Raw genomic sequence first — 25710 nt, forward strand, 5'->3', positions numbered from 1 at the left:
GAGCATTTTAAAATCCACCAGAATGATAATACAATGCATGCAAATACTGTAAAATTTAAACTGTGCATTACTTTACTTAAAATTCAGTCTGAGGCTTGAATTGCTGTAAGGAATATGTTTCTAGACTTGTTATGTATAAAATAGCTTGCTGCTGTAAAAGTTAAATAACTGTTCTGTAAGTGGTATCTGACATAATTTATACTGCGATAGTATTATATATTCTGCTTCTAATAATGATAGTTTCTATAAATATTTCATATACATGTTTCTTTTGTATTTAATGGAATACAGGTCACACTTTCTAACTGTATATAGTGCAACAGGAAAGCAAGATTTTGGAGATGATGCCTAATGGGAATATACTAGTAAAGACTGGGCAGCAAGTATCTTTCTAAGTGTTCAAAATAGTGTTTCAGATAATCTTATCAGTGTGACTTATTCCATAAAATACTGTCATCTAGTTCTGACTCGACTGACTGAAAAAGTAATAGAATTAAATAAGTTTTGCTCTCCAACTTAATAGGTGCACCTCTCTGCGAAACATAAGAGACAATGAGGAAAAGGATTCAGCATTCCGTGGGATATGTACCATGATCTCGGTCAACCCCAGTGGAGTAGTCCAAGTAAGATACATAAATAGATCTTAACTCTTTCTTTACTCATGTGAAATTTAGTGAAAACTGTATATGGTGTGTGAAAAAGTTGTTGATTACCTGTATTACATGCTGTAGCTACTTTTTTGACTTGAAGGAGGCTAAAATGTTTAGGTTTCAATTGATATATATCATGATACTTCAGGATTTCTGCTTCAGTAACTATCACTTATGGAAATTTAAATTCATTTTTTGTCTTTTACTTACAAAGAATATGTAAATAATGAACTTCGATTAACTGTTAGTCTTTTTTATGTTGAGGCAAATGCTGACATACTGAAACCTATTTTTCAAATGCAATCTAGGCTTTTAAAACAGTAACCACCCCTTAATTCTTAAAACTTGAATAGGGAAGTTTCTGTTTACACTTTGGATATATTGCTTAAATAGTCAATATGACAAGGAAGATGCATCTCTAAAATAAATGGCATATCTCAAGAATAGAATATGACTTGCTCTTTAGTCTCCACAGCTCCAAAGTAAAGCTATACCAATGTGATATTTTCTAAGAGGAAAATGAAAGTGAATTTCTCTCTCCTCTGCCTGGAATCCTTCTCCCTGAAACACAAGAATTGAGCCTCTGTCTTGTTTTGAATTCTTCAGTTCATTTCACTTATCCCTTATTTTGTACTAAACATTTCCCTCTTCTGCTGTCCATGTGTTCTTTCACACAGCTTAAAGGGAGGGAGTAATTAAGGAGACTCTTCATTGTCCCAGCCCTCCTCCTATGTAGTTGTTATCCTTGGTTCTATCATGGTTTAACCCCAGCCAGCAGCTAGGACCATGCAGCTGCTCGCTCACTCCCCCCAATTGGGATGGGGGAGAGAATCAGAAGGGTGAAAGTGAGAAAACTCGTGGGTTGAGATAAAGACGGTTTAATAGGTAGAGCAAAAGCCGTGCACGCAAGCAAAGCAAAACAAGGCATTCATTCCCTGCTTCCCATCGGCAGGCAGGTGTTCAGCCATCTCCAGGGAAGCAGGGCTCCATCACGCATAACAGTGACTTGGGAAGACAAACGCCATCGCTCCGAACGTCCCCCCTTCCTCCTTCTTCCCCCAGCTTTATATGCTGAGCATGACGTCATATGGTCTGGAATATCCCTTTGGTCAGTTGGGGTCAGCTGTCCCGGCTGTGTCCCCTCCCAACCTCTTGTGCACCCCCAGCCTGCTCGCTGGCGGGGAGATAGGAGCAGAAAAGGCCTTGACTACTTAGCAACAAAAACATCAGTGCACTATCAACACCACTCTCATCCTGAATCCAAAACATAGCCCCACAGCAGCTGCTAGCAAGAAAGTTAACCCCATCCCAGCTGAAACCATGACAGTTCCTATCCAGAAACATGTGTATTATCAACTTAATTATTAAGACTGATGTTTTAATGGTGTAGTAGGAGGTAACACATGACAGCAGATGAACTAAACGTAGGGATTTGGGGTAGCTTTAGTTTTGAAACTGTATGATAAACAGTCTGTGTATCTCAGAAACAACTTCTGGCTCTGCTTAAAATAATACAACAGCTTTTTTCCCAATTGGAAATACATGAGAGGGAGTTGCAAGCGTGGTCTTGAGTTTGTCGATTGTTATTAAGATGATTGGTTCTCAAACTCGGTATGTGTACTGAAAGAATTAGACAAGTGTGGTGTGGGGAGGGGAGGGGGTGGGGTGTGTGTTTGTTGGTTTTGGTTTTTTTTAATCAAAATCATGATTAAACAAAGCTATTCCTACACTCAGCTATTTCTATTTCCATACACTTAAGCATACAATAACTTACCATTATTGTCTGAATTAACTGGAAAATAAAGACATAAACCCAAAAGCAGTTGTGAACTAGGATCAAATACCCTGAATAGTTCATAGAACAAACATCAGGCATTGTTTTCAGACCTATAAATTGAGGTTTCTAACCTATGTGATTGTTTAATCTTATAGGACTTTATTTTTTTTTGTGATGCTGTTGCATCGTGGATTAGCCCAAAAGATGATCTTCGAGACATGTTCTGTAAGGTAATGTTTCTAGTATGACAGTATATCTGAATTGTGGTTGTTTTGGGTCCTCTGTTTCTTTCTTGCTTTCTATTTACACTATTAGCACTTACTGTATTTGTGGTCATGAAGGCTTTCTTGCAAAGTCATAAACTTTCAGACAAAACATCATAAAAATATGAAGTTTTTTTAACCTATGTTTTCTTACATGCTTTCAGGTTATTCCAAAATTCTTTTTAACAGTGTTAAAAACCTCACTTCAAATCTTATTTGAAAAGATAATCATCCTCAAAGAGCTTTTCATAATGTCCAGCCTACTATGTTTTGACTGCATTTGGAAGAACAGGGGTTTTTATACCACATGAGACTTTCTTTTCTATTTATTTTTCTTTTCTAGAAAATGTGATCTGTGTGGTTCAAGACTCCCCCCCCCCCCCAAGATGCCTACTATTTTTTGAGAAATATCTAGAAAATTGCAAATGAAAAATCTTCCAGTTGTATTCTGATCTGTTTATCTTCCTTAAGCTGAAAATAAGTTTTTGGGATTGCTTAACCCTCCTCATAATCCCTCTTGGATAGTATTCAAGGAACTAACGTACAGTGATAGCCAAGAATGCATCCCTAGACAAAGTGTCAATAGAATTTAAGCAAAAGGAATGTTTGCCTTGTATAAAATAAACAATGAAGGGCACACAGCAAGCTCGCTACCCTGGACTTCAGTAGAGCAGACTTTGGTCTCTTCAGGGACCTGCTTGATGAAATACTGTGGGATAAAGCCCTGGAAGGAAGAGAGGCCCAGGAAAGCTGGTTAGTATTCAAGGACCACCTCCTCCAAGCTCAGGTGTGATGCATCCCAACAAAGAAGTTGTCAGGCAAAAACACCGGGAAGCCTGCATGGATGAACAAGGAGCTCTGGATACACTCAAACAGAAAAAGGAAGCCTGCAGAGGGTGGAAGCAAGGACAGGTAGCCTGGAAGGAATACAGAGAAATTGTCTGAGCAGCCAGGGATCAGGTTAGGAAAGCTGAAGCCCTGACAGAGTTAAATCTGGCCAGGAGCGTCAAGGGCAACAAGAAAAGCTTCTATAGGTATTTCAGTGATAAAAGGAAGACTAGGGAAAATGTAGGCCCTCTCCAGAAGGAAACGGGAGACCTGATCACCCAGGACAAGGCTGAGGTACTCAACCTCTTTTTTGCCTCGGTCTTCACCAGCAAGGGCTCTAACCACACTGCCCAAGTCCCAGAAGACAAAGGCAGGGACTGGGAGAACAAGGTACTGCCCACTGTAGGAGAAAACCAGATTCAAGACCAGTTGAGGAGCCTGAAGGTGCACATGTCCATGGGACCTGATGGGATTCATCCGTGGGTCCTGAGGGAACTGGCAGATGAAGTTGCCAAGCCACTATCCATCATATTTGAGAAGTCGTGGCACTCTGGTAAAGTTCCCACTGACTGGAAAAGGGGAAACATAACCCCCATTTTCAAAAAGGGAAAAAAGGAAGACCCAGGGAACTACAGGCCAGTCAGTCTCACCTCTGTGCCCAGCAAGATCATGGAGCAGATCCTCCTGGAAACTCTGCTAAGGCATATGGAAATAAGGATCTGATTGGTGACAGCCAACATGGCTTCACTAAGAGGAAATCGTGCCTGACAAATTTGGTGGCTCCCTACGATGGCGTTACAGCATTAGTAGATAAGGGAAGAGCAACTGACATCATATACCTGGACTCGTGCAAAGCATTTGACACTGTCCCGCATGACATCCTGGTCTCTAAATTGGAGAGATATAGATTTGACGGATGGACCCCCTCAGTGGACAAGGAAATAATTTGATGGCCACACTCAAAGTGTTGCAGTCAACAGCTCGATGTCCGAGTGGAGACCACTGATGAGTGGTATTCCTCAGGGGTCAGTACTGGGACCAGTACTATTTAACATCTTTGTCAGCGACATGGATGTTGGGATTGAGTTTGCTGAGAACACCAAGCTGTGTGTCGCGGTCAACATGCTGGAGGGAAGGGATGCCATCCAGAGGGACCTGGACAGGCTCGAGAGATGGGCCTGTGCGAACCTCATGAAGTTCAACCAGGCCAAGTGCAGGGTCCTGCATGTGGGTCGAGATAATCCCATGCGCAAATACAGGTTGGGCAGAGAATGGCTTGAGAGCAGCCCTGAGGAGAAGGACTTGGGGGTGCTGGTGGACGAGAAGCTCAACATGAGCCAGCAATGTGCACTTGCAGCCCAGAAAGCCAACCACATCCTGGGCTGCATCAAAAGAAGCATGGCCAACAGGTCAAGGGAGGTGATTCTGCCCCCCTGCTCTCATGAGACCCCACCTGGAGTACTGTGTCCATCTCTGGGGCCCCCAACATAAGGAGGACATGGACTTGTTGGAATGGGTCCAGCGGAGGGCCATGAGGATGATCAGAGGGTTAGAGCACCTCTGCTATGAGGACAGGCTGAGAGAGTTGGGGTTGTTCAGCCTGGAGAAGACTCCGGGGAGACCTTATAGTGGCCTTCCAGTACCTGAAGGGAGTCTACAAGAAAGCTGGAGAGGGACTTTTTACAAAGGCATGTAGTGATAGGACGAGGGGTAATGGCTTCAAACTGAAAGAGGGGAGATTTAGATTAGATATAAGGAAGAAAATTTTCACTGTGAGGTTGGTGAGACACTGGCCCAGGTTGCCCAGAGAAGCTGTGGATGCCCCATCCCTGGAGGTGTTCAAGGCCAGGCTGGATGGGGCTTTGAGCAACCTGGTCTAGTGGGAGGTGTTCCTGCCCAGGGCAGGGGGGTTGGAACTAGATGATCTTTAATGTCCCTTCCAACCTAAACCATTCTATGATTCTATGAAAAAAAAAATCCACCCAGAAAGTAACATATTGTGTTTTGGTAGTAGTGTTTTAGGCTAAAAGCCAGAACAAAATAAACTTATTTTGGTTTCATGAACAAATGCTGTTACTGACCAGTAGTGTGGCTCCCCTCATATGTTCTTGTAAAGTGAAATATCTGGTTTTAGGAAGGATGTATGTCAAAAGTTAATGGTCCTCTTAAATCTAAAATGGAGCATATTTCTAAGTACGTACTTGGATCATGGGTCATTATTGGCACTTTCTCTTCAAGTAATGCCACGTGTGCACATCAGAACAGAAGCTAGAACTTTTGAATCCCATCTTGAGGAGCAAAGACAAACATCTCGCTGTCCTAGTTAGGAGACCAGTTATCTGAGAGGCATCGAAGGAACATCAGGGTCAGGAAATGCATGGCTGTGAGTATTCTGGCATCAGCAGAAGGAATCAGCAAATACAAGCTTAAAAGAAAGTTCAGGATTCTGTCTGTGATAATTGTCCAAAGCAGTTTCAGTACATGCTTATCCTGGTCCTTCAGCATTCAATATTTGCTTCAATAAGCCACACTCCTCTCTTTCAGATTGTTTCCAGGATATCCATCTGGGATCTAATGCATTCAAATGGACACAGTGTGTGTTGGTCACTTGGCATAAGGAGATCCTTGCTTTTTAAAGTGTATTCTTTTGTAGTTTTTGCTATGCAAGAAATGAGACAAAGGTTTTATTCCAGTGATGGCAGGCAAATTTTTTAGATTACTTCATCATTGAAGTTTTTGATAGCTGATTACATGATTACTGTAGTCCAGTTACATGTTTTTCCAACAATAATTATGCTTTTTAGGAACAATGGAAAAAAACTTTTTGTAGTCCCATGAGGTCTTTCTCTTGCTAGTGGATTGTCCAGTGTTTGGGTTTTGGGGTGGGTTGGTTTGTTGGTTTTGGAGCACTAGAGCTGAGAGAGAAAATACCCCTTCCAAGAGCATGGGTAGATGAGCTGCCAGTGTTGAGATCTGACGACACCAAGCTGAGTGGTGCAGTTGACACGCCTGAGGGATGGGATGCCATCCAGAGGGACCTGGACAGGCTAGAGAAGTGGGCCTATGTGAACCTCATGAGGTTCAACAAGGCCAAGTGCAGGGTCCTGCAATACAATACAGGCTGGGGGATGAAAAGCTGGATACGAGCTGACAATGTGCACTTGCAGCCCAGAAAGCCAGCTGTATCCTGGGCTGCATCAAAAGAAGCATGGCCAGCAGGACGAGGGAGGTGATTCTGCCCCTCTACTCCGCTCTGGCAAGACCCCACCTGGAGTACTGTGTCCAGCTCTGGAGTCCTCAGCACAGGAAAGACATGGACCTGTTGGAACGGGTCCAGAGGAGGCCACAAAGATGATCAGAGGGCTGGAGCACCTCTGCTACGAGGACAGGCTGAGAGAGTTGGGGCTGTTCAGCCTGGAGAAGAGAAGGCTCCAGGGAGACCTTATAGCAGTCTTTTTAGTTCTTAAAGGGGGCTTATAAGAAAGATGGGGACAAACCTTTTAGCAGGGCCTGTAGCAATAGGAGAAGGGTTAATGGTTTTAAACTAAAAGAGGGGAGATTTAGACTAGATATAAGGAAGAAATTTTTTACAATGAGGGTGGTGAGACACTGGGCCAGGTTGCCCAGAGAGGTGGTGGATGCCCCATCCCTGGAAACATTCAAGGTCAGGCTGGATGAGGCTCTGAGCAACCTGCTCTAGTTGAAGATGTCCCTGCTCATTGCAGGGGGGTTGGACTAGATGACCGTTAAAGGTTCCTTCCAACCCAAACTGTTCTGTGAATTGTATCATGTTTTATAAAAGCAAGATATCTGAAGACTGTAGCTGAAGCTTACTAGCCAAAACTGTACTGGAAGATTATTTTTAAAAAGTGTTCATTTTGTCATACCTGAACATTCTTAGATTTTTTTTTTTGGTAGTTTCTTGGCAGCTGGCTAATCAGACTCTTTGGGTTAGGAAAGAGAGGTGAATGCCTGTAAAAGGTCTCTTTCAGGGAGGAAAGCAGTAAATTAACTGGTGATGCTGTAATGTTGTTATTGCTACATGCTGTTTAAAAACAGCTCTGCTTGAGAATGTTGTGTTAAGGGTGTACTTAGTACAGTGAGCTTTAACTTTGACATTCCCTTTTTTGTGAGGATGTTTTCATGACAGACTTTTCCAAAGTTCGGTATCCTTAAGTTTAAAAAAGAAAAACAAACCAAAACTTTAGAGACTCTCTGCATTATTTTATATTAGCAGGAGCCATTTCATCTGCTTTTGTTCTTTCGCATGTTTGCCTTTTAAGCTGCTGTTTTCAAGCTAAACTACTAGAACCTTTTTGACAGCATCATTCAATTTTTGTAGTTTTCAGTTAATTTATTACGTTGAAGGGTCCAGACTAAAACCTGTAGAATTTCTCCCCTCCCCCTTATGCTGGCTTTTGACTTCTGTGGATACCTTTCAAAACACAAAAGATTTTAATAGCTTCCTTTTTAGTAATAGTTGTCTACAGGTGCCATGGAAAAAACACAGCTCTCACAGGATGCTTTTGTATTTGCTAAAATTGACAGGCATTAACTCTGCCAAATGCTGGTGGTGGTTCTGTCTCAGCTTTCCTCCCAGAACATATTACAGTTTTTTTAAAAAATAAATGTGAATACAATAATCTTAACATGTAAACTGTGTCAATTGATAAAATGTTTAGCATTCTGAAATGGCCTGACTATAGGTTGTAAGTCACCATAGTTATTAAAAATACACACACATATGTATATTTATATAGAAGAGAATATATATTTATGTATTTTATACTAATTTGTATGGGTAGCTATATTCTATATGTCACCCTTTACTGAAATGTGGTGTTTTTTTTAAGAAAGACATTACTAGATTTCCTTTGTTTCTTAGTAACATTTTAATATTAAACTGGGGAATTCAAATGGACAATCCAGCAGTTTGTGGCTTACTGTATATGTTGCTAGTAAATAATGATCATGTATCTGCTGTTTAATGATTATCTTGACTTCCCCCCACTGTAATTTGTAGATTCTTCATGGATTTAAAAATCAAGTTGGGGATGAGAATTGGAGGCGTTTCTCTGACCAGTTTCCTCTTCCCTTAAAAGAGCGCCTTGCAGCTTACTATGGAGTTTAACCTTATGCACTGTAACTGCAGTCCCATAATTAGAGGTAAGCACACAAATCTTCCTTGGTAAACAGAGCTGTATAACAGACTTCCTCCCTGTTTACAGTATACAAAACATAATTCACTAGACTAAAATTTTTCAGATATGCTGGAACAGACATCTTTCCTTCCTATAAGAAGAAGAAAAAAAAAAAGATAGCGTACCTAAATGGTGGTAGCTGTAGCAAAAGCAGTTTTCTGACTGTTCTTTTATTTTTACAGAAAGAGAGTGTGTGTACGATATGCACAGTACTGTATCAAGATTAGGTTGGAAGCGTAGGTGTAACAAAGTGCCTGTTCAGGTTTAATAATCAAAATGATGATTGTAATCCTCAAGCCATCATACTAAAGTTGCAGACTCCTTGATGTCTTATGAATTAGTAGATGATGGATGTGGTCTAAGCAGGAATATTTCCCTAGGATAGGAAAGCAAGTTTGTTAAGATGCTTTAGCCATGAGAAGTAAAATACATTCCTAATCACATACTAGATGATATTTGCACTGAATAAAGGATATTATGCTAATCTGTAACTCTACTGACTGTAGAGCTTGATGTTTTGGGGAGGCTGATGTGTTTATTATTGCCATGTTCCACTTTACACACCAATTCAGAATTGTTATACTTCTGTCCAGAGAATGATTCAACTTCAGCAAAGAACAGTGATTGTGCATTCTAGAATACTTGTATTATTATACCACCTTGCTTTGTATGCTGTTTGTGCATACTGTATAAAGCAAAGCTCCCACATGTAAAGTAATGTGATACTGTGAAGAGATTATTATACTACCCCAAAAAGAGGGCAAATTAGGTTTATGCATTCAATCTTTTTATATAAATTTGATACTTGCTCTAGAATTTTTGTACTGAAATTATGGGAGTGAATAATGCAATTCTGTTTTATTGTTGAATGGACAACTATTTAAAAGTCAGCCTAAGATTTGTTAGTGAGATAAGAAATTGTTTGAATTACCTTTTTGATTGGAATAAAGCTATTTCAAACATTTGCATATTTATAAATGAGGGCATTTTAGTTCTGAAATAAGTGGGTTTTTTCATCTTAATGAAGAGGAATCCAAAGTGGTAAAATTGTCAATTATTCTCAGTTTGTACTGAGAAGACACTATGGCTATCTTGTTTAATCCACCTAAAAGCAAAATTGTTAGGTCAGTAGAAGGTATGTTTAATATTCTTTCTCAATGTCATAACTACTTCATAATCTTGTACTAAAAAGGCAAAAGCTTGTTAGAATATATAGGACTGCTTTTATCTTAAATCTAAGCTTAGCCACAATAGTGGAACTATCAGTGTAGCTTTAAAGTATACAGTGTTGTTTCATGAATAATAATTTATCTGGTATAAATGGGCTCTTTTCTTAAACAGACTTAAAAGGGAAAATCTAGACATAAATCCATTTTTAAGTTAAAGGTTGGCACCTGCTGCTTAAAAAAGGCAAAAAAGCTCTTTGTTTATGTACTGATCTGTCAGTTATGGTTCAAGGTAAGATTTAACTATACCTCTGTCTTTTCTTTTACAGGTCCTTCAGCCTGGGAGACTATGGGGGAGCCTCTGCACCCAGGGAAAATATTACCCTTTACTGGGGGGAAGGGTAAACCAGTAGGGAATACAGTACAATCCCAACCCTACTGGGAGGGGTGGGAGGGAGGTGTTGCCGTCACTGTATTAAGTCGATGTTGGGAAATGTTTTAACATCTGGAGCCTTTATGGGTGGAAATCTGTCTCCTATTACAACTCTGCATTGGATGTGAAGAAGAAAAAAAAATCTATTAACAAAACAGCACATTCTGAACTATTGTGGGGAATTGTACCAAAATAAGAACCATATGATTGAACCATAGGAAAACGTAAAGAGGAAAACTATTTTGTGCACAATAAAGGAAACCTAAGAATGGGGGTCACAAAAAGTAAAAGGCTTTCTTTTTTTCTTTTATGTGTTTTTTGTTGGTATGTTTGGGGTTTTTTTTAAGTAAGGGTTTTCTACATTATTTCATCCTGCTTGATGGGATTCCTAAGTAATTTGCATGTTAATGAATAACTAAACAAATTAAGTTAGTACAGTTAAAATGCAGCTTGTGTCTGTATTAGGAGCAGGCACTTGCAGTGTATAATATAGAAACCCCGTCGTAAATTAATAAAGGTTAACTTGGACAAAATGAAGCAACCTGCAAACTGCCAAATGAGTCACTCCTTTCATTTTTGGGGTAAGGGGAGGGACACTTCAAAGGAAAGATTGACATCTTAATTTTTACATTTAAAAAAAATTAAAGTAGTGGATATGATTTGGTTATTGTACTTAATTAGATTTAATTTCTAGAGTAAGGCATTAGTCTTAATGTGCAGTTTAAGGTTCAGGCATGCATTCTGGCTCATAGTGATCAGAAATAATTTAAATGAGTGGGAAAGTAGCATGCTTGCATCACATAGAGTGAAATTGGTATACATTTACCTATGTTGCACCAGTCTTGTGTTGCTGTTTACCAATTCAATATAGCCCTGCATTTAAAATTCCTTTTCTGAGATTCTGTGGATCTTATTTCTATTAAGATTATAGATATAAAGTACTGTGGTTAACAATTAGGCCTTGAAATACCTTTTTAGGATCTGTTAAGATTAAGATTGATATTGTGTTGTGTGTAACCTGCACAATGTGGAAAGCTGATAAACTGCAAAATATTTGCCTCTGTGCTGTCAGTGTGATGTGCTTTCTGCATGGTTATATACTAGTGATTTTTAGCAGAATCTCTAAAAATGAGTTACATGGTAAGACCCGTTAAAGGCTGCATAAATGTTAGTTGGCACATAAAGACAATTGTAGAAGTTGATGACATGATTGCTATATTTGTGTTTATTCCCACTCAACATATTACCTTTTATGCTTTCTCTTTGTTCACAGCATGATCTTAGAGATGTTTAAGTTAATGAATGTAATGCAGGGTATCTACAATGTATCAGCGCATGTTGGTGGCCCTTTGTGATGTAGTTAAATGTACAAGGGTGCAAGTTTAAAGCTATGAAGTGAAAGTTGGTTTGGATCCTCTTCATTTCATTTGTTTAGGTTTTCTGTTGATGGTTGGTTTTTTGGGTGGGTTTTTTTTTTTTCCTCTCTACTTACATGTATTCCTGTGAATAAATCCTTGTTAAGTTAACCCTTTACTTTTCTTTCCATGTGTATTTTCTTATGTACTGTGAATGTGAAATCCTAACTGGTACACTTGATCTTGTGTTCATCTCAAAGTGGCAAGTCTTTATTAATTTAGATTGCCTAAAGAGTATCCCATGATGATAAAGGAAAATGGAGAGGTTTTTACCTCTGCTGATCAGAGGTGAAGCTGCACCTTTCCATTTTTCAAGTGCTGCATAATTAACCTGCAAAACAAAACTAAGCCATAACAGCCTTTTTATAGATTTAGTTTCTCACCTTTGCATTGCAAAATTGGATATTGGGTAACAGTTTAGTGGGTTTTTGGGGGGTTTTGTTGTTTTTGAGGTTTTGTTTGTTTGGGTTTTTTTGTGGGTTTGTTGGGTTTTTTTAAGAACTTGCTGCTCTTTGCATGGTTCTGTTCTTTGAGTGTTAAATGATTTAGCTATTGCACTGAAGTTTGAGTTGTATGAGTGTGGATTTATAAATGCTGTTTAAAGAGTTTTGGGGATTTTTTATGCATGATAGCATGCATGTTTTAAATGTGTCCTGTTCTCCCCCACCTTTTTTTTTTTTTGGCTTTGCAAATTTGAATGGATTATGCCTGAAGAATAGTTTGGACATGTACTGTATGAAGTACATTCAGTAATGCTAGTACATAGTATTTATTCAATTTTGTCAAAATTGCATGTGATAACTTGCTTTCAAATTACGTTGCTTTGGTACCAAATACAAAATTCCTTCTTAACTAATATCACTGAAGTAAATTAGTAATAGTTTTAATCACTAAAAACATTTTAAAACCAAATTCTGGAAGAAGAAGAAAAAAAAACTTTAAAATTTAGCGAAGTTGGATATTATTTTAGATGCAAGCTTGCTTTAATTTTGAGTGCGTTTGAACATTAGGGAAAAGTTTCAGAGAAATTACATTAAAAAACTTGTAGAATAGAAAACCTACCCAAATAATACTGTAGCATTACAGCTAGAATCTGAGTTTAACTAAACTTTTTAAATTTCAGAAAGCCCCTTTAACAAATTAAAGTCACTCCACCTCAGATTAGTTTAGGATGCCACTTTTGTACGTAGTATTTTAATAGTTATTTGTGCAGATGTGAACTGATCTGGTATAACAGCAAGGAAAATAATTAGGGCAGAAATAAACAGTACTGACAAAATAGTCTTTTGTATCAGTAAGTTCTCTCATGGTATATTTTAAAGCAAATAAACCATATTCCTAATGCATAATATAGTGCAGAGATTTGCAGAAGCCATTTAGGGTTTAATCTGAGGTAAGAAAAGTTCTGAATTTGCATTAACAGTTATAATTCAATTATTGCATCATGGGATATATAAAAAGCATTTTAATTCTTGTAGTGTAGTCTTGACAGTTCTTGAATGTTGACTGAATATTTATACTGGTAGAATTGTGAGTTTGTTACATTACAGTGTTTCTGCCTCTTGGCATGCTAAAAGCACAGCTTCATTTGCTCCTTACACACTGAATAAAGTGCTGTTAGTCTGCTAAACTACAGAAATAGCTGCTGTTAAGTAATGGTGTAGATTTTCTACTTGAATATTTTTGTTTTAGGAACCTCAGGAGGTCAGTGTTTACTGGTTTTATATATGCCTTTTTCCTGTTTTGAGATTCCCTTTTTGAAGGATTCAGAGTGTGAAGAAAAGCTGCTGATCAGCCTAAGTTGGTAACAGAAAGGGTATTTAAAATCCTTATAAAATGCATCTTTTTGGCAGTTCTAAATTGCTGTTAAATTAGAAATTAAATACTAATTTTTTTTCATTACACATTCAGAAAACAGCACTTTTCATTTAGGAAAAAAGATTAGAATACTTCATTATTTTAAGGAGTGCAAGCAAAAATAATCAAATTTTGTAAATTTTTTCCAAAGATTGATTCTTTTCTAAATCAGTGAATATGTATATATTTAAATTCTAATAAGCTAATTCTTCTGCTTTAGTTTATTGCTCCTTAAAGCCTGTACTCAAAAGATCAGTCTTGGAAGAACGGGTTTAAAATTTATAATCATTATAATTTTTGAAAGTTATGAAGTAGCATAAATTTTGTAACTAACAATATTGATACACTGTGATTTATTTTTTTAGGACTTTTATATTAGCATCAATCTTAATTACTTAAACTGCATATATTGTATAATAGTAAAATGTATATTTTAAAGCTTCAAGTGGCTTTCCTCAAGCGAAACTCATTACTACTTAGAAATATTCAAATACTAGCTTTATCTCAGGTGAATACTCTTGTACCACTTTTGTTCAGAACACATGCTTATAAAAATGTGTCTTAATTATATCAGTTTATGTCTTTCATATTAGGCACCTCCTCTGTCTTAAACTTACTCTAACCTTCTACTATTGGACAATAATGACTTTTGCTTCACTTATTTTATTCATATTGAATGTATTAATAGATAAAGGTGGAAAAACATTCTTCCCTTGAGGAGAATGCATCCATATTCAAACAACTGAAATATTTCTTGAAAAATGCTTTAAATGTAACATTTTATTGGAAATCTTTTGTTTCAGCTTTTGTCAAGGAAAGAAGTTGCAACTTAACAGTAATTGCTTCAATACTGTCTCTTTCATGAGGAAAAATGCATAAAGCTTCTATATAGGGTCTAAAGAGTAACTTTTTATCTTAGATAAAGGTTAAGCTCTACAGTGAAATGACTGCTGTAAATTGCAAAACATCCTGCAGTTATTTCAGATAGATGCTGATGTAGTTTGCATACATATTTGTGATATATTATGTATTTCCAGTAACCTCATCTTGAGTAAATAAAGCTTGATCAGTAGCTGTATATTTCACTCACCTATGCATTCGCCAGAATGACTTGCATCTATCAGTCTACTAAGTATTTTTCTCCAATAGAAATTTTTTTTTGCCTGCCACTGATGCTTGTTCTTTGCACTTAATGGTTGGAGCAAGACAGTTTTAGATAATTAGTTTAAATAGGAAAGTCTGAGGTGAGTACTCTTGTTGCTTGCCTTGTAGAGTATATTCTGCTAAAATAATAAGGATACTTACTTGAATGTATTTATGTGAGGGAAGTTAAAATGGCTCGATAAAAGATGAATTCTTGTGTGGTGTTACAGTATACTTTTTAAGTAAGCTAAATCCACATCTCAAATAATTCAGTGCTTATAGTATCACTTTTCTATAAGCTGGTTCTATTGTGCTACTTTCATCTTAGGTATCTAATTCTTTACTTTGTGTGAGCAACAAAAATGAGAAGGCCTGGGTGATTTTTTTGCAGGGATGGTGATTAGAAAAAAAAGATGGGTATAAACAGGTTTATTTGGCTGTTGAAATTTCCAGTGTAACGCTGTCTTTTTTTCATGGGAAGAGATAGGTATGTCTGACTTACTAAACGCTTTTAAAATTTTTAATTGGATGTAGTATATAAAATAGTTTAAAATGAAAGATGACAACTTAGGTTGTATGAGTTTTGCTTGAAAGCTTTAAAACTGTTGTTTCTGTCTGCCACAATGTTGGAATTTTTCCTTCAAACATATCCTCCTGCAACCTCTCATACTGCACTAAATTGAGTGATATTTCTTGAAGTCTGCCTGTTTGCTAACAGAACTTCATTTTAAATAGAATATGGTTTTAATTTTTGATAAGCTGCTGAATTTTAAAGAGTTTTGGGGGCCACCAAGTATTTTGGATCATGCAGAGAATATACATTGTACTGTAGTAATTTTGTATTTACATTTGTATGATGTGACGTAATAGATGTGAATGTTAATCACTGCTTGACTATGTTAATAAAGTTGTTTAAGTATAGATGTTGCATTCCAATTTTTAATGAAAGATGAAAATTTCATGTTCAGTTTGTGTTTTGCCTGACTCAGTAGGGCAGTCTTCTGGTTCACATATGTAAGTTCTGGAGTCTCTTGAATAAGGAGGATTTTCATTTTATCTGAATGAAAATGATCTTTGGATAAGTTAAGGTCAATTTAGTTTAGATGTTTCATGCTGTTAGGGGCAAATAAATGTAGACAGAGGAGGTTTGCCTGAACTGAAATTAATGTTTGTTGGGTGATAGTGGTAACTGCTCTACTACTGAGAAATGTTACATTGACTGTATTTTTGTTTGAAAAAGCTGATGCTTGCAAAGTCTAACCAAATTGGGGGGGGAATAATTCTCATTACTTGTGTTTATCAATAATCTGAATAAAAAGAGGAGTAAACTAAAAATAAATGAAAATTATTCAAGACCTTGAACCAAATCTTGCAGTGGTCTTAGTCTAATTTTATCTAGCTTTTATGGGGTGATAATGCAAACTGTATAAAGGTTAACTTCCTGATACAGGAGTCTCTAAAGTGAAAGTATGAAACTAACAGTAGTTTCTGTTAGTAATTACCAATTACCAAACTCTCTGGACAAAATCCACCCATGTTGATTTTAACGTTTTATGTTCACTTCCAATATTTAACAGTTGGTCAGTAACATATAGACAATCTAGGCAATTACATATGTCTTGTACAGGTAGCTTCTGTATTGTAATGATTAAATTCAATAAAATGCATTGTCATGATATATCTACTAAGTAAATTCATAATAAAATTTATAGTAGAAATTAATTGCTGCATACTTGGCTGAAGTCTGCTTAACCTAAGGACTTAGATTTCTGCCTCCAGAAAGATGACAAGGCCATGGAATAGCTACTGACAGCAGTGTAGGTGTGTAGAGACCAAGTTGATTAGAAGAGAGATCAGTTCCTGTTGGCTATAAGACATGAGTACACCAGTGACTGGAGGGGGAGGGAGTTTTGGTTTTGTCTTCTTTCAAATAGCCCTCCCCACTCCCATTCTGTTGTGGGGTACTTGTGATAGAGCATGCTGCTGTCAGTGGGAGACTTGAACAAAAGATCTGACAATTGACTCAGAGCCTGATCTTAAGCTATGGCTTCCAATTTGAGTCTGAGGTTAATTACTACTTGTATATACAAATGAGATGAGTAAGTACTAGCATCTTAAATAAGTGAAATGAATGTTATGACTAAGTTTGTGGTCAGATTGCAACAGTGCAAAGGATTGTCCTTTCAACATGTCATGCTATTACTTTTCCTTAAAAAAAACAACAAAACAAAACAAAAAACAAACAAACAAAAACAAAATACAAACTTGCATCTCATTTAAAGATGTACTTGAATGAAAAATAAAGTATTTCAATAGAAATATTGTGTGCATAAAATAATTTCTTATGTATGTTAAATGCTTACACAATAGATATTGATAGCTTTTGTTATCCTGGAATAACTCATAATGAAACATACTGATTACATAAAGTTTTAATATGTAAAATGCACTTCTTTCAGAGGTATTTGCCCTTGTTTTGTGTAACATGAGCAATATATACCATTGAAACCTCCCAAAAGACACTGGGTCCAGTCTTGTTCAACATATTCATCAATGACCTGGATGAAGGGATAGAATCATAGAATCATGGGGTCGGAAGGGACCTCTGGAGATCATCTAGTCCAACTCCCCTGCCAGAGCAGGGTCACCTAGAGCAGGTTGCACAGGAACGCATCCAGGCAGGTTTTGAATGTCTCCAGAGATGGAGACTCCACCACCTCTCTGGGCAGCCTGTGCCAGGGCTCTGCCACCCTCAAAGTAAAGAAGTTCCTCCTCACGTTTAGGTGGAACTTCCTATGCTCAAGTTTGTGCCCATGACCTCTTGTCCTGTCCCTGGGCACCACTGAAAAGAGCCTGGCCCCATCCTCCTGTCACCCACCCTTTCAGTATTTATAAGATCCCCCCTCAGCTGTCTTTTTTCCAGACTGAAGAGACCCAAATCCCTCAGCCTTTCTTCATAAGAGAGGTGTTCCAGTCCCCTAATCATCTCGGTAGCCCTTTGCTGCACCCTCTCCAGCAGTTCCCTGTCCTTCTTGAACCGGGGAGCCCAGAACTGGGCACAGTACTCCAGGTGCGGCCTCACCAGGGCAGAGTAGAGGGGGAGGATGACCTCCCTCGACCTGCTGGCCACACTCTTCTTGATGCACCCCGGGATGACGTGTTATGTCAGGTTGCTGAGTTGCAAGAAATGGTTAAAAGGTGGTGTAGTATCACAGGAGCTGAGACAGAGATAGATAGGTGGTTTCATAACCATGTTCCTGCAGTAGATACTACCGAGAATGAGGCACCTTGGACCCTGGTGACTCACAAAAGCAGGACTGTGCTTCAGCCTCCACCCTCTGGCATCAAAACAAAAAACAGGTATGAAGCTTTAACAGCTACAGACAACCAGGAGCAAGGTCTGCCAGGAGGACCTGCACCAGCAGCACACAGTAGACATGGAAAAAACCAACGATGAGTGCTAGTAGTGGGCGACTCCCTGTTAAAGGACACTGAGGCACCCATCTGCTGTCCTGACAGGGAGTCGCGTGAGGTATGCTGCCTCCTGGGAGCTAAGGTTCTAGATGTTGCTGAGAGGGTGCCACAACTTGTCAAGAACATGGACTACTACCCACTGTTACTCTTTCATGTGGGCATGAGTGACACTGCAAGCTGGAACCTGGGCAGAATTAAGGAAGACTATAAAGCCCCGGGGGTGCAAGTGAAAAAAAAATTGGTGCCCAAGTCATCTTTTCCTCCATCTTATCAGTCAGAGGAAAGGGAGCAGCCAGAAATGGATGGATAATGCATATCAGCTCCTGGCTATGTGGCTGGTGCCATTGTGAGGGGTTTGGCTTTTATGGCAATGGGATGTTCTTTGATGATTATGGCCTGTTAGAGAGGGATGGGATCCACCTGTCTAGAAGGGGCAAGGGAATCTTTGGCATCAGGCCAGCCAACTTGGTGAAGAGGGCTTTAAACTGAAGGACTTGGGGGGTGGGGTCCAGGGTGGCAATGCTCAAGCCAACTTAGCCAACTGGGGAGTAAGCCAGGCCAGCCACAGCAGGGACAATTGTTCCTTAGCTGATTCCCAAGATGAGATCCAGAAGGCCAACCAGCTCAAGGGTGTGAATGGCTATGCTGGATCCTTTTGCACCCCTCTAGGGAAACCTACATGCTCAACAGCCTCTCTGAAATGCCTGTACGTCAATGCACGCAGCATGGGGAATAAGCAGGAAGAGCTGGAGATCTGTGTGCGGTCGCAGGGCCATGATCTCATTGCAATTACTGAGACATGGTGGGATAGCTCGCATGACTGGAATGCTGTCATGGATGGCTATGTACTTTTTAGGAAAGACAGGCCAGCGAGGCAAGGTGGTGGAGTTGCTCTCTATGTGAGAGAGCAAGCGGAATGTAGCGAGCTCTGCCTAGGGGTGGACAAAGAACGTGTTGAGAGCTTATGGGTAAGAATTAAGGGGCAGGCTAATATGGGAGACACTGCTGTGGGTGTTTACTACAGACCACCTGATCAGGGAGAGGAAGTCAATGAGGCCTTCTACAGACAGCTGGAAATAGCCTCACAATCACAGGCCCTGGTTCTCATGGGAAACTTCAACCACCCTGACATTTGCTGGAAAGACAACACAGCCAGGCATGCACAGTCCTGGAGATTTCTGCAGAGCATTAACGATAACTTCTTGACACAGGTGGTGGAGGAACCAATGATGAGAGGTGCTCTGCTGGACCTTGTGCTAGCAAACAAAGAAGGACTGGTTGGGGATGTGAAGGTCGGGGGCAGCCTTGGCTGCAGTGACCATGAGATGGTGGAGTTCAGGATCCTGCGTGGAGGAAGCAGAGCAAAAAGTAGAATTACGACCCTGGACTTCAGGAGAGCTGTCTTTGGCCTCTTCAAAGACCTGCTTGGAGGAATCCCATGGACTGAGGCCCTAGAAGGAAGGGGAGTGCAAGAGAGCTGGTTAATATTTAAGCACCACTTCCTCCAAGCTCAAGATCGGTGCATCCCTAGGAGCAAGAAATCAGGCAAAGGAGGCAGGAAACCTGCATGAGCAGGGAACTTCTGGAAAAACTCAAATGGAAGAAGGAAGTTTACAGAATGTGGAAAAAGGGGCTGGCCCCTTGGGAGAAGTATAGGAATGTTGTCAGAGTATGCAGGGATGCAACAAGGAAGACTAGGGCCCGCTTGAAATTAAACCAGGCAAGGGATGTCAAGGACAACAAGAAGGGCTTCTTCAAGTACATCAGCAGTAAAAGGAAGACTAGGGAAAATGTGGGCCTGCTGCTGAATGAGGTGGGTGCCCTGGTGACGGAGGATGCAGAGAAGGCGGAGTTACTGAATGCCACCTTTGCTTCATTCTTTACTGCTAAGGCTGGCCCCCAGGAATCCCAGACCCTGGAGGTAGGAGAGAGAGCCTGGAGAAAGGAAGACTCTCCCTCGATCAGGGAGGATTGGGTTAGAGATCATTTGGGCGAACTCAACACCCATAAATCCATGGGCCCTGATGGGATGCACCCACGAGCGCTGAGGGAGCTGGCAGATGTTATTGCAAAGCTGCTCTCCATCATCTTTGAAAGGTCCTGGAGAACAGGCGAGGTGCCTGAGGAATGGAGGAAAGCCAATGTCATGCCAGTCTTCATAAAGGTCAAGAAGGAGGATCTGAGAAGCTACAGGCCGATCAGCCTCACCTCCATCCCTGGAAAGGTGATGGAACAGCTCATCCTGGATGTCGTCTCTAAGCATGTAGAAGGAAAAAAGGTCATCGGGAGTGGTCAACCAGTTAGCCTTCTATGATGGAATGACTGGCTGGGTGGATGAGGGGAGAGCAGTGGATGTTGTCTACCTTGACTTCAGCAAGGCTTTTGACACCATCTCCCACAGCATCCTCATAGGGAAGCTTAGGAAGTGTGGGTTAGATGAGTGGACAGCAAGGTGGATTGAGAACTGGCTGAATGGCAGAACTCAGAGGGCTGTCGATCAGCGCTGCACAGTCCATTTGGAGGCCTGTAACTAGCGGTGTTCCCCAGGGGTCAGTACTGGGTCGAGTCTTAATCAACATATTCATCAATGACCTGGATGAGGGGACAGAGTGCACCCTCAGCAAGTTTGCTGATGACACAAAGCTGGGGCGGGTGGCTGACACACCAGAAGGCTGTGCCGCCATACAGAGAGACCTGGACAGGCTGGAGAGTTGGGCAAAGAGAAACCTAATGAAATTCAACAAGGGAAAGTGTAGGGTGCTGCACCTGGGGAGGAATAACCCCATGCACCAGTTCAAGTTGGGGGCTGACCTGCTGGAGAGCAGCTCTGCAGAAAGGGATCTGGGAGTCCTGGTGGACAACAGGATGACCATGAGCCAGCAATGTGCCCTTGTGGCCAAGAAGGCCAATGGTATCCTGGGCTGCATAGGGAAGAGTGTGGCCAGCAGGTCAAGGGAGGTCATCCTCCCCCTCTACTCTGCCCTGGTGAGGCCGCACCTGGAGTACTGTGTCCAGTTCTGGGCTCCCCAGTTCAAGGAGGACAGGGAACTACTGGAGAGAGTCCAGCGGAGGGCTACAAAGATGATCAAGGGACTGGAGCACCTCTCTTATGAGAAAAGGCTGAGAGACTTGGGTCTGTTTAGCCTGGAGAAGAGAAGACTGAGGGGGGATCTCATCAATGCTTATATATTTCTAAAGGGTGGGTGTCAAGAGGATGGGGCTAGATTCTTTTCAGTGGTGCCCAGTGACAGGACAGGGGGCAATGGGCACAAACTGGAACACAGGAAATTCTGCATGACCATGAGGAGGAACTTCTTTACTTTGAGGGTAGCAGAGCACTGGCACAGGCTGCCCAGAGAGGTGGTGGAGTCTCCTTCTCTGGAGATATTCAAAACCTGCCTGGATGCGTTCCTGTCCAGCCTGCTCTAGGTGACCCTGCTTTGGCAGGAGGGGGTTGGACTAGATGATCTCCAGAGGTCCCTTCCAACCCCTACCATTCTGGCATTCTGTGAAATATTAATCTGATTAATGCAGGCTTAAAATGAAGCAGTTTTCCAATAGTCTAATTCTTAAGGAAAACAGATGCAATTATGCTTCACATTTATTAACACATATATGTATAACTGATAGCATATTAGGAATTACTTTTGAATCATACAGTTTTTTAGGGTTTTTCATTACACTAATTCTTTTTTGCTAGACTTTCATTGAAATAATCAAAGTAAAAATTGAGGTGTTTATTTTTTAGCTTCAGGTATAAATCATTTTTGTCAAATCTTAATTTATATTTAAAATATGAAAATAAAACTCAATGTGTTACACTGACAGTCTTACACATTTTTCCTTTTCTTATTGACCCTTGGCAAAATGGATCGTCCTAAGTTTCCTCTATTAAACGTACAGGGGAACTTAGTCTTCCCCTGGGTTTTCAGCATACAGGTTAATTTGGATGCATAACTACAGCAGTATTACTATCACAGATATCAATATTTTTTGTGTCCCTTATTTCTCTCTGTTCCCCCAACACTTAATAAAAATGCCAAATAAAATTTTGTTTCTCTGATAAAATACTGTATACAATGAGAAGCAATATGTAACTTGCCAGTCTTTTTACCTCAAAATGATTGTCAAGGAACGCCCTACATGTAGGACATATTTAATTTGCAGTTTTTTGTCAAGTTATCTTTCAGATTTACATTCATGTTGACTTTTTCAAAGGATTCTGTGGCTTGCAAATATAGAAACTGAAGGGTTCCTTAGTTTGAAAACTCAAACAGTAAATGAGACCATAAAAAAAAACCACACACAAAAAACCCACCCAAACACCACAAAACTGAAAAAGAGTGATTTGATTTAAAAACAACAACAAAGAGCAAACTTTTACAACTAAATCCCAAAGTAGTATTTTTCTTCCCAGAACTGCATCTTAACACAAAGGCATCTTTCAGTGCCTTCCTTTAACTTGATCCTGTCTCAAAAGGAAATTTTGAGTCATCTTGCGTATTATTTTTTTTTTTCTCCTTAGCAGAATGATGGTCATGGTCTTGCATATACTTTTTTCATTCTGAAATGTACTCGCTCAAATAAACATTTTGGAGCCATGTCCAAAATAACTCCAGGCCTTTGAGTGTTGGAAATACTTTGGAAGAACAGATGAATTGTGTGACAAAGTAAGAATTCAAGTATCCTTTTTTTTTTTTTAATTATGATGGTTGCATCATTTTCTCCAGTACTCTGCCATGAGATGATATACCTAATTTTAGTTTTGCTTATACACCAAAACTGTTGTCTTTGGGCCAAAACCAGATGGAAGCTAGATGGAACCTTGGACTACAGCTCTCGCTTGTTGCAAGCATTAACTCAGCTGTGTAACTGTTTCTCAGTCCATAAAATGGCAATGTTTAACAGAGGGTTGTTAGTCAAATAATTACCCAATGGAACAACTCAGAGCTTGCTTTGTTGAATTAAGAACCATAGGCATCTTGACAACTACTTTAAAAAAAAATAAAACCACTCTTTATCTTAATTTTCAAATAACAGGATGTTACTCAATGTGTGTGGAGACAGGAGGTCCTCTAAATCATTACTAATACAAGTCTGCACATCTCCATAAGCGCTTAGGCTTTAAGATTTTTATCAAGGTGATAAGGATACTATGAAGTTTGTGGCTGTCTTCCAGCTGCTCAAGCTGGCAGCTGCCATTGGTAAGCACTAGTATCTATGCCTATGGATGTTGTGAATAATCAAAGGTTAGAATTATTTTCACCTGTCCTGCCTACCTGGTATCCTCACTTTGACCTAATGGTGCTACTCCTGGCATGCATCAGGCCTTAGCATGAGCTGCATTACCCAAAATCTGAGCAGGAGTTGAGTGAACAGTCACATGTGTACTTGACATTATTACAGCATAATAATTTATCATGTTATTTCCTCCATCTTATATAGACTATAGATGAGAAAACTCAGTATGCTGTATCTGTAGTAATGCATCTCCTGAATATATTAGAAATCACAAAGTATTTTTCATGCAGGGCTGAAGTGTGACTAGAAAAAGTCAAAATGGAATTTTACAACCATTAAACTAATGCAATTTGTAGTTAGTAATATTAACTAATGCTTTCTAATCCTTCCATTTGGTTTAAGGTTGATTTGATGAAACCTGCTTTTAGCAGAAACGCAGCAGATGAGTAATAAAGGTGGAGTATTGGTACCAATTGACTCTCAGTGTTGTTTGGTTCATAATTTAAGTAACTGAAGTAGCGAATGGCTGTATTGGGTTTACACATCAAGGTTTTGGTAGCAGGGGTGGCTTCTATGAGAAGGCACGAGAAGCTGCCCCCATATCAGACAGAGCCAGTTCCAGCCAGCTTCAACATAGACCTGCTGTTGGCCAAAGCTGAGCCCATTAGCAACAGTGGTAATGCCTCTGTGATAACATATTTAAGAAGGGTGTCACAGTTTGGGCCAGGTTGGCCAATGTCAAGACAACAGATGCTCTCCCCCACCTCTCACTCCAAGGAGAGGAAAAAGAAAAATAAAGAGCTTTATGAGTTCAGAAAAAACTACTTTAATGAAATATTAACAATAAAATAAAAGTGAAATAATGAAACAGATACAATATATGCAAATATACACAAAACCATATCAAACTCCCAGGGAGATGTCACTGGCAGGCACTGAGGAAATTCCAGACTGGACTCAGTGACAAATGGGAACTGGAACACACTGACCAGGATCAAAAGGCAGATGAGCCAACAGGGCTCTCCTCAGACATCAATCAGCAAAGAAAGAAAGAAACTGGGAAAAAAGACACCCTGACCCCCTTTGCTCCCTCAGCTTTTATGCTGAGCATGGCAGATGGGCTGGAATACCCGATTGGTCAGTTTGGGTCACCTGACCTGTCCACGCCTCCCCACAGGTGCGACCCCTCCATGGGGTAAACAACCAGGTCAGCTGACCCTGGTTGCCCCAGCAACAAGTGTGAGCAAGAGCCTCTCTCCCTGAACAGAAAGTGGGCTCTGCTCCACCCCGAACAAGGACAAAGGGATAGAAACTGCTGTGCAACAGCGGCTGGGAGAGAGGAGTGAGAATATGTGAGAGAATGTAAGGGACCACTCGTAATTTCTCCTAAACAAAGCAGCCTGAAGAGACTTTTAACGTCTCAAACACTCGAAGTACCAGGCCTTCTGCTCAAGGAACTGATAAGGCTAACACCTGGTTATCTCTGATGTGATTCATGGGAAAGAGAGAGACTGGCATCTCGACGACCAGATTTAAAGAAACAGAACAGCCCTGTTTCCTCTCCCGTGAAGGACGAGCTGTTTCTTCAAAAAAGACGCTATGCCCAGTGTTGACCTTTGCCTCATTACCTGCGACATGCATATTAAAGTTCACATCCCTGCATATGCTAATGAAGATTATCAAGATCATGCTAAATATATATGACTATAGCTCTCGTCTCCCCACCCAAATCATGCTACACGTCATCTGTGTGTGTGGGGGAGAGAAACCTGAGATGAAACTGCCCCTAGGAGTAGGTGAACATAAAAGGGGTAAGAGTTTCCCTGAAAAAGAAGATTTTTGCCTGGGAAGGTTTTTCCCTGCCGAGGAGGGGAGTGAGAGAGTAGCTTTGGTGGGCACCTGACTTTTTTAGCTTTCACTCCTGTCTATGGGATTTCATTACACTTTTTATATGAAAACCAGGCTGCGATAAATCTCTAGTCATGAGGGTATTGTGTAGGTCATAAGTAAGTGAATTATTAAACTGGGTAATATCTGCAGGTATTCAGGTTAAATTGTTTGGTTAGAATATATTCCTGATGTTGTTGAAGTCTTACAATGTAACCTGATAGTACTTATCAAAGTTAAATGACTCTTGGAAGAGATTTACCTAACAATTCACTGTCATCGTCTTTCCCCATCTTCTGTTCACCACAGTGGTAAACAGCTCTGGCTTTTTATATCTTCTTCTGGTGCTCGTAATCTTTTGGAACCTATCTCAAT

At 40.0% G+C, this 25710-nt stretch overlaps 1 protein-coding gene across 4 annotated transcripts in view; it reads left to right on the top strand.

Annotated features, from left to right (window-relative positions):
- LOC128902131 (transportin-1-like) overlaps window positions 1-10875 on the top strand; it is an 88938-nt gene extending 78063 nt beyond the window's left edge. For all 4 annotated transcript variants that reach the window (XM_054184542.1, XM_054184544.1, XM_054184545.1 and 1 more), the window contains 4 exons: window positions 524-623; window positions 2583-2657; window positions 8542-8684; window positions 10215-10875. In XM_054184542.1, coding sequence (XP_054040517.1) covers window positions 524-623; window positions 2583-2657; window positions 8542-8649 — 283 coding nt within the window. In that variant the 3' untranslated portion in view covers window positions 8650-8684; window positions 10215-10875. The remainder of the gene's footprint in view (window positions 1-523; window positions 624-2582; window positions 2658-8541; window positions 8685-10214) is intronic.
- Window positions 10876-25710: the final 14835 nt, after the last annotated feature.

Source organism: Rissa tridactyla, chromosome W (assembly GCF_028500815.1).
Source record: "Rissa tridactyla isolate bRisTri1 chromosome W, bRisTri1.patW.cur.20221130, whole genome shotgun sequence".
NCBI lineage: Eukaryota > Metazoa > Chordata > Aves > Charadriiformes > Laridae > Rissa > Rissa tridactyla.